The following is a 9,791-nucleotide window of genomic DNA, read 5'->3' on the forward strand; positions in this document are numbered from 1 at the left end:
TCACTAATATTCTTCTCATGTGATGCCTGACAGGTTGACAACTACTACTAAAATGATAAAGCCAGAAACTTAAGAAATATAGAAACCAGGAATTACGATTATATATTTACATTCATCTTTTCAAAGCAGATAGTGATACGATAAATTTTAATATTTATCAATTAAATATGGCAAATGATATATCTAAACTACCAGATAAGGAGCATACATATGAGAAGTTTAAACAACTAGATAAGGTTTTATGTATGTTTGAATTTTTTTTATTTAAATTGAATTAAAAAGAGAATATCATATGAAATGATAAAAATGCATATAAATGAAGCGTTACAAATGCTTAATATTAATCTGAGAACCAAGGTTGTGTGCATGTTTGAATTTTTCATTCAAACTGAATTAAAAATAGAATATCATATGAAATGATAACAATGCATATAAATGGAACATTACAAAAGAACTCACTTTTTCACAAATAACCTAGTGTTAAAAGCACTTTTATAAATTAGTAAACACGTTAGAAGAATATTAGTGATTTTTTCTAGATTTTTGAGAATTTATTTAAGGCATTAAAATTGCTAGAATTTATAAAAGTAGGTTTATTTGGAGAATTTTAATTAAATATTGGCTTAGGATTTTTATACCAAACCAATTAAAATGGGTTGCTAGTGAGCTCCAGTTTGCTCGTGAAAATATTCAAAAATTTTGGACTATATTTTGTACTGTTTACTATATTCGGCACCTCAGATACCGAATACAGTTTGTTTTCGGCACGTGAGGTTCTGAATACGGTGCACAATACCGTATTCGACACCCGAGATACCGAAAGCACGTTTTCGGTGAACGAGGTATCGAATACACATGCTAAATTTGTAAATACACCAATATATTGTTTATTTTGGCAAATACGGTACCGTATGTTGTCTATTTTTAGATTTTTGCTTTTTAGCTATAGATTGTAAAAAATAGTTTATATATTATAAATTGTTAAAAATTGGATCGTAAAAATTAGATTGTACAATCTGCAGAATCATTCGAAAGGTAGATTGTTTAATTATTACAATTTGAGAACTAGATTGAACAATTCAACGTTTACAATTCAATTTGTAAATTATATTATAATCACAATCTATAATCTGCAAGCTGAAATAAATAAATCCTAAGAAAGCAATGTGCTCTTTTACATTGGGGCGCAACCCTCATCTTAGGCCACCTAATGCTAGTTTCTTAGATATTATTAGGTATCCACCTAAATAAAAAGATAATATGATAAGTAATTTAAAGATGAAAAAGAATGATCTTATTTTTTTATGCAAGAAACTAACTTTTTAGCAATACTAAATGATTATGAGATAATAAATTATTTTAAAGACTTTCAGAAACTAGCAATACGTCGCCCATGAGAATGTTGCCAACCGGGCTACTGCCATCCCCCTCTTCCGCTGCCCCACCCTGCCTCGGTGCACACCATATAGGTCGCCCACTCCACCATGAGCGCGGTCTCCACCATGAGAGCCGTCTCATCTGCGAGTTCCGCCAATGTCGTCAACATGAAAACCCAGGTACCGATCACCTTGATCTCCTGGCCTCCAACCACACCAAGTAAAGCCAATTCTTCACGACGCTTTGTAGCAAGTTCGGCCTTCTTCACCATATCGACGGCTCTGTCCCTGTGAACAACGACGATCTCGCGTGGGTTCACGCGGAGTACACCGTCCTCTCCTGGCTTTTTGGCTCAATCTACGACAATGGCCTGGACATCATCATGGAGCCGGGCCAACACGATCGTAGGTTGCCAACGAATCCAACTTTGGCAACAACAAAGATTCGCATGCTATCTACATAAGCTTCCAGTGACATGTCCATCTCGGACTATTGCCAACGCATGAAGCAGCTCACAGATCTCTCCGCGACCTCGACCACACAGTCTCTGATCCGCAGCTTGTCCTTAACTCGCTGCGTGGTCTCGCACCGCGCTTCAGCCACCAGGCGGACGTCATCGCCAGGAAGGAACCCTTCCCGACCTTCGCCTCTGCGCGCACCTCGCTCCTCCTCGCCGAGATGCATGCGAACTACACTGCCGGTGTTGCTGCTGGCATAGCGGGCGGCACTGCTCTCGTTGCCGCTAGACACCCCCCCCCCCGGCCCCCATCGCAACGCGGGCGGATGCTTCCAGGCGGCCTCCGGCCCCTCCAACAAGCAGAAGGGCGGCAAAGGCGGGTGTGCCGTCCCCTTAGCCGCGGGGCCCATGGATATGCTTTAATCAGGGGCCATGCAGACCGTCGGCCAGCAGTGGTGTCCCATTGCCGTCCATCCTGATATTCTTGGCACGCGCCCCTCGCCGCTTCCCCAGGCGTTCCACACCACATTTGCACCGTCTTCCACGTCGCAGCCGACACGACGCTCACATGGGATCAGGCCGGTCTGTCGCGGCCACGAATGCGCTTTCCACCCAGTCACTGGTACATGGGTCGTGGACTCCGACGCCACGGCGCACATGACGGCAACCGAAGGTAACCTGTTTCTGCTGTGGCCCCTTCCCTCCCCTCCCCTCCCCTCCCCTACTCTGTCACCGTTGGTAATGGTGTCACCGTTCCAGTTTCGGCGTGTGGCACTGCCCTTCTTCCCACTCCTTCCTCCAACCTTATTATCCTAAAAACGTTATACTCGTTCCCTCACCCACAATTCGCTCGAGAGAAATCATGGAGCCTCAAAGCCAGCACCAGCCCTTCCAAATTCCCACTCCAGATACCAAAACGACGTTCTGGTTTACAAATTACTCCCCATACGTGTAAGTGGGGATATTTAATCTACTCCAACGGACGAAAGAAGCCGCCGAGATAATCTTCTCGGCTTCTCGCACGAAATGGCAGCCGGGTCTTCCAACGCCGGCCTCGTCGACGACTTCTACTTCGCAGCCCTCGCCCACGGGCGGAACGACGCCGACGCCTCCGGAGACGATGAGCTCTTCCCGATATCGGACGAGAAGTACGCCGCGGAGCTCCAGCTACAGGAGGTGATCATGTCCTCCGCCCTTGCGGCCACGGCGAGCTCCTCGGTCGCGCCACGTCTTAGTAGCACAGCTGCCACGAGCAACAACGCAGCAGCATCGTTCGTGTCGGCCGCTCTCGTCAAAGGTGAGTGCTCCTCTGCTGCCTCGTCGTCGCAGCCGTCCCTCGCCGCCACGTTCGTCTTCTGCAAGATCTGCATGGAAGCCGTGCCGCCCTCCGACGCGCACCGCGCCAGCCGTGGCTGCGCGCACGCCTTCTGCGGCGGCTGCCTCGAGCGCTACATCGGCGCCAAGATCCAGGACAGGATCGCCGAAGTCAGTTGCCCCGAGGAGCGGTGCGGCGGCGTGCTGGACCCGGAGCTCTGCCAGGGCATGCTCCCGCGGGAGGTCTTCGAGCGGTGGGGCGCCGCGCTGTGCGAGTTCATGGTGCTGGGGGCCAAGAGGGCCTACTGCCCCTACGAGGACTGCTCGGCGATGATGCTGGTGGACGACGACGGCGACGTCCGCGACGTCGCGGAGTCGGAGTGCCTGAGCTGCAGGCGGCTCTTCTGCGCTCGGTGCGTTGTGGCGCCGTGGCACGCCGGCGTGACCTGCGACGAGTACGATAGGTTCGGGAAGGTGGACAGTTGCAGGGAGGACATGATGCTGCTGGAGATGGCCAAGGGGAAGAAGTGGAAGCGGTGCCCCAGGTGCGATTTCTTCGTGGAGAAAGATCAGGGCTGCCTACACATTACATGCAGGTACGTGCAAGTGTCGCCGATCGATCGACTTGCCGGCCGTTTTCTTCATCGTTTCCGCAGAAGGGTACTGCCGTATTTGAGGTGTTGAGGCCTTCTTGAAGCGTTGCAAAAAAAACTCTGAATCATGCGAGAATTGAGCTGTTTCTCGCGTAACGTAATCGGTAATGCTTGAGTTGCAGGCCCGTGTTTTTACTTTGGTCGAAAATTTGATGGATATGGGATTTTGCAGGTGTGGCTTCGAGTTTTGCTACGGATGTGGCCAGAAGTGGGGGGTCACTCATTCTAGTTGCAGCACAGCGTGAGATGTGATGAATGCTATTTGGGATCGAAGTATAAAACCAGAAACGGTGTTGTTATTCAGTGGTCAGTAACATATGTCCGATATCTGACTGATTGTATCTGAAGCTAAATGTCATGCAATGCCTAGCTGCCATGTTGGGCTAGTATAATTCTGATTATGGCTCCAGAATATCTACTCTTATTTGGTGCATTTTTGGCTGGGGAAAATGCGCATAATGTCTAGGCGACCTGCACGAGGTACTTGAGTTCGTTACGGTTTCGGATTTCCAGTACCCTGGTATTTGTCAACTGTTTTGTTATTGTTGCAGTTAAGACAGTTACCGCGGGTAACAATCTCTCTTCGCAATAGATAGGTGAACATCATCATTAGTTAGGGATGATCGTTGGCGCAAACATGATATATTGCGTGTGAAATGAACGCGAAGTTTCACATGATCCCTGATCTTTTTTTACTACAACAAATTTGGAGATTAAACATGGTAAACAGCCCCGAAGATTACCTTGCCTTGCCGTCCAATATGCTCTAAGATCTGTGTGGCATTGTGGAAGTGGAATCATAGTAGTTATTAAAAGTTTCTATTCTTGTTGGAGGGACACCACTGCGATGACGGATGACGAGAGAGGTCGAGGGGGGTTGGTGGCGGTGGCTCAAGCCCAGGTTGAGTCACCTTGCTGCAGAGTTACAAGCCTTTGAACAATTTGCCTCTGTTTTTGACGAAACAAGTCAGCAAGTTAAGGTAGGAGGAGGCGCAGTTGGCGTGAGAGCACGGAGGTGGCATTCTTCGTAAGGCACCCAACTCTGGCGGTTTCCGGTAGTCAGCGAGGTAGGGCGGAGGCAGTGGACGAGGTTCTAAACCCTAGCCACTGGAGCAGCCGTGGGAGGCGTAGAGGACGTGTGGCGGTGGTGCACTGCTATATAATCTATTTAATGAGACGCTACTATACGAAGGGATCTATAAAACCGCATATACAAAGGGTACTATAAACGACTTCAAACTAGAGCTATATGAGAAAATAGCAACGAGTAGTTACAACAAAGAGGAACGCTACAATACAGATAGTTACAAACTACAACCGTCTATACTAATAATATAGACGGTTCTAGTTTAGAACCGTTTCCACTGTTCCTTTTTTTGCAGATGGTTTCAAATTAGAACCGTCTGTACTATTGATAGTAATAATACAAACGATTTCAAATTAGAACCGTATATAAAAAAAGAACAATATAAACGGTTCTAAATTTAGAACTATATGTACTAATAATACAGACGGTTCTAGTTTAGAACCGTTTGTATTAATAGTATCTCACTCGTTTTGAGCGTATATCTTATATAGATTATTTTTAAATAATGGTCAGTAATGAACGACATGTGAGACGGTAAGGAAGGTTCGCGCGAGGTTAGAGGTTGCGGGTTTGACTCTTAGAAAGCGCACTCGAGGTATTTCGTGTGAAAAATCGCATGACTTGCGACCGCGCCTACATAATAATATAGGGGGTTGTTGTGGGTAGGAAAAATATTTTTTTTAGCTTCAGAAAACTTAGTACAAACGGTTCCAATAACGAGTCATCTGTACAAATCATTTGTACATACTCTTTTCCACATATGACTCAAAAAAATGTTCAGCATGGGGTTTCCGAACCGTCTGTACAAATCATTTTTTTACTAGTGGTGGTCACCAGGTTGCGCATTAGAAGTGGTGGCGCAAGCAGAGAAGCTGAGGTGCCGGCGGAGCTAGGCCAACAAGGTTGGGTGGCACACCGACGAGCTAGAGGTGCGCGCGCGAGAGAGAAAGAGGGGTTAGGATAGGCTTGGTTGGGCCAGATGGGCTAGCTTATAGGGCCGGTTTAATGATTAAACAAGGCCAGGGCATTGGCCAAAGCCTAATTGCTAGCCCAAACCTCTATTCTCTTTTACTTGTCCATTAACTTCTAATTTTTTTACAAAATAAAATCTATCAGGACATGGGACACAAATTAGGTAAAAATATTTTATTAATGTAAAAATAAAACCTGAGTTATTAAAATTATACAATTTTTTTCTAACATATACTATTTAGAAAGTAGGAAGTCTGTTATTAATTCAAATCAATTTCAATTTGCATTGAAAAATACTTAAAATACCTAGGAAATTAGGAGAGCCCAGTTAGACCTAGATGTGTTAAGGATCATGAACCTAAGAGCGTAAACATTGCATCGGAATTGGCCTAGAAGTTTCAGACTTTATTTGGTGTCTATCACTCCTTCAACTTTGCTGAATTAGACAAGTTCTGATCCTTATTTATGTTGATCAATTAATTTTAAAGTGACGTTTTGATCTAATTATTCAGTTTATCACCTGTGTGATCCGCAATAATCTAGAGAACCAGTTTAGAGAACCATAGTGATCCTAATTCATGACTATGGAACATGAGATCAAGAACTTGAGCAGTACTAGTGATCCTGATTCATCATGACTATGGAACATGAGATCAAGAACTTGAGTAGTACTTAGTGCGGTCGTGCTTGTCTTATTGTTGTGAATGCTTCACTAAGACTTTTGTTTGCTTGGTTAAGTTAATAACCCCATGAGTTAAGGCATACAAGCGTCATAATTTCCGCATTGATCACCACTTTGGTTAAACTGGGCTGAGCTAAGTAACTTGGTTCTAAAAGTCAAACAACCACATTAGTATCTATACGACGCTAACGGTGAGCAAAATCACCAACATGTACTTGCTTGCTTAGAGCTATATTGTTCTACCCTGTAGTCTAGGCAACTTGTAGTCACTAATACAAAACCTATTTTCTGAGACACCTAGGATTGATTTGTACAGGCGGTTCGTAGGAAAAACCATTTGAGAAAGTGGCTGCGGTCCCGTGCGGCTGAGGACCGCCTGTGAAAATTACTTTTCACAGGCGGTTCCTTACGTGGACCGCCTGGATCCCACATGCGGTCCACGTAAGGAACTGCCTGTGTAAATGCTCCATTTCCACAGGCGGATCATTTTCACAGGCGGTCCACGTAAGTAACCGCCTGTGAAAAGTAATCCACGTAAGTAACCGCCTGTGAAAATTACTTTTCACAAGCGGTTTATTAAGTCGACCGCCTGTGAAAATACTCCATAAATACTGCTTCTTCTCGGCCAGCTCCATTCAGACAGACTTACTATTCGAAACAGTAAGCATTTACTGTGGCGGTCGATTTGAAAAATAGGGGGGGGGGGGGGAAGGTTTTGTTTTTGATTTTTGATTTCCTTGGAGGAGCCAAATAAGGTATGTATATCTCATCCCTAGCTTGCATTTTTTTGAAGTTTAAATTTAGATTTAAGGCTAAATTAGAGTTTCAATGTGATCTAGAGATGCTCATGGTTCTTGCTATTTTGATCATCAAATTAGCTCAAATTTGTTGCAATATTGATTTAATTATGTAGATTCACATGATTCTAGTATTATATTTTAAAATTGTAGCTAGAATGTGATGTTTAGCCTTAGGAGGTTTCATCATGCATGAATAAGGATATTTTCTCTAGATCTAGATCTAGATCTAGGGGAGAGGGAGAGGGAGAGAGAGAGAGAGTAATGAATTCACATTATTTTGAGTCATAAATTTACGTTAATGTAGATTCAATTGCGTAGACATATTATAATCATAATAATCTTTTTAATTCTGATTTTCAAATAAATTATTTAATTAATTAATGTATCTAATTTTGTGGTTGAAGTTAAACATGGACAGAGCATGGATGTATGATGCGCCAAGACATAGAGAAATATACATCAAAGGACTCTCTGTTTTTATTGAAGCCGCAGAGAAGGACGCTTTAATTAAGAAGACAAAGGAAATGTACTGTCCATGTTCTGACCGCAAGAACCAGAAATTATGGGACAAATCAAGTGTAATCAAATCGCACTTGATCTTGAGAGGTTTTGTTGAGAATTACAAATGTTGGTCCAATCACGGCAAACAACGTACAAGCAAATCAAACCAGGACATCGCTGCTGATCAAGTAGATGGTGATGATGAGGGAGCAGTCGGAGCCGACAATGATTTTATGATGGATGATGAACCCGATGTTGATCTGGATGATGATGCTGACTTTGATCTGGAGGAAATGCTGCGCCACGCTGAACCGCATGTTTTATGGGACACGAGAGGTTTAGATAATTTCGAGGCATTAAAAAAGGCATCGAACGAACTTTTGTATGAGGAATCGAAGGGCTGTGATAAGGAGTTCACGGTGTTGCATTCGGTGCTTGAACTTCTAAGGTTGAAGGCCAGCAATGGATGGTCCGATAAGAGTTTCTCGGATCTGTTGAGTCTCTTGGCAAACATGCTTCTGAAGCCTAACTCCTTGCCCACCACCACTTATCTGGCGAAGAAGCTTATTTGCCCGTTGTCATTGGATGTGCAAAAAATACACGCGTGTCTGAACCATTGTATCCTCTACCGTAAAGAGTACGAAGCCTTGGATAGATGTCCAGTGTGTAATGCGAGTCGGTACAAGAGGAATGATGATTGCGAGGACGAAGTTGCTTCCGCCAACACGAAGAAGAAGAAAAGTAATGCTGGTCGTGATGAAGAAGACACTTCTTCCAACGCGGAGAAAAAGAGAAGAAGTCCTGCGATGGTGATGTGGTACCTACCAGTGATACCCCGCTTGCAGCGCCTGTACTCGAACCCTAGGGACTCTGAACTGATGCGTTGGCATTTCGATAAGCGCAAGAAGGATGGAACTAAGCTTCAACACCCCGCAGATGCTAGGCAATGGAGAAAGTTCGATGCCATGTATCCAGAGTTTAACTACAATGTGAAGGTGAAGCCTTCCGGGTGGAGACCTTAACTGATGAACAAAGTGAAAGGTTTTTGGTACATGTTAAAATTATACTTTATAAGAATTGTGTGGCGGCAACTGACATGGTACTATCATGGATAACATAATGCACCATACTTTATGAGAATTGTGTGGTAGCAACTAATATGGTACTATCATGGGTAAAGTAATTCATATCTGGCCAGAGTAAAGAATGTGACTGTCACTCACGACTTCTGGGTTATAAAGCAATGTTCTCATTGAGTTTGACTATTGTGGTTTTTCTGTTAAGGATCTTTGGACGTGACACGTGATCATTCGGTGCAATAGTAACGATGACATCTACACATTTGTGCTTCCTTCTCAGCGTCGTCCTCTATTTGGCACCAGCGTTTGGGACACCCTAGCATTGCCTCCCTCGACATCCTACAGAAATCGTCACTCATAGCTTGTAATAAGTCAGACCGCTGTCTTTGTCATGCATGTCATCTAGACAAGCATGTGTGTCTCCCATTTAGTAGCTCTACTTCTTCTTATCGCCTTTTGAGATTATTCATTGTGATGTTTGGGCATCCCCTATTTTAAATATCTCTGATTTTCAATACTACCTAGTGGTTATTGATGATTTTACTCATTATTGCTAGACCTTTCCACTTAAACAAAAGTCTAATGTACATGCCACCATCATCCATTTTCACTCCTATGTTCAAACTCAATTCGGTATCCCATTGAAAATAATTCAAGTGGACAATGTCACTGAATTCATCAACAATGCCACCACTGATTTCTTACTCCGTCATAGCATCTTATTGCTCCTCTCTTACCCTTACACATCACAGCAAAATGGCAAGGTCGAACGTGCGCTTCACACTATCAACAATATTATTCACACACTTAACATCCATGCACATATGCCACCAGAGTATTGGGTCGAGGCCCTCAGCTTGGCAACATAT

At 44.0% G+C, this 9,791-nt stretch overlaps 1 protein-coding gene across 2 annotated transcripts; it reads left to right on the plus strand.

Annotated features, from left to right (window-relative positions):
• The first annotated feature begins 2,192 nt into the window (after nt 1–2,192).
• LOC133896516 (E3 ubiquitin-protein ligase RSL1-like) lies at nt 2,193–4,309 on the plus strand. 2 transcript variants are annotated; one of them, XR_009905773.1, is made up of 2 exons: nt 2,193–3,905; nt 3,974–4,309. XR_009905773.1 is itself a non-coding variant. In XM_062337147.1 (2 exons), exons 1-2 carry the CDS (start codon nt 2,861–2,863, stop codon nt 4,044–4,046), a joined length of 957 nt encoding a protein of 318 aa, XP_062193131.1. In that variant the 5' UTR covers nt 2,196–2,860; the 3' UTR covers nt 4,047–4,309. The 2 variants fall into 2 exon arrangements, 1 of the variants encoding a protein (XP_062193131.1); XM_062337147.1 differs by having other exon boundaries at nt 2,196–3,744.
• Nucleotides 4,310–9,791: the final 5,482 nt, after the last annotated feature.

This window comes from Phragmites australis, chromosome 16 (genome assembly GCF_958298935.1).
Source record: "Phragmites australis chromosome 16, lpPhrAust1.1, whole genome shotgun sequence".
Taxonomy (NCBI): Eukaryota; Viridiplantae; Streptophyta; class Magnoliopsida; order Poales; family Poaceae; genus Phragmites; species Phragmites australis.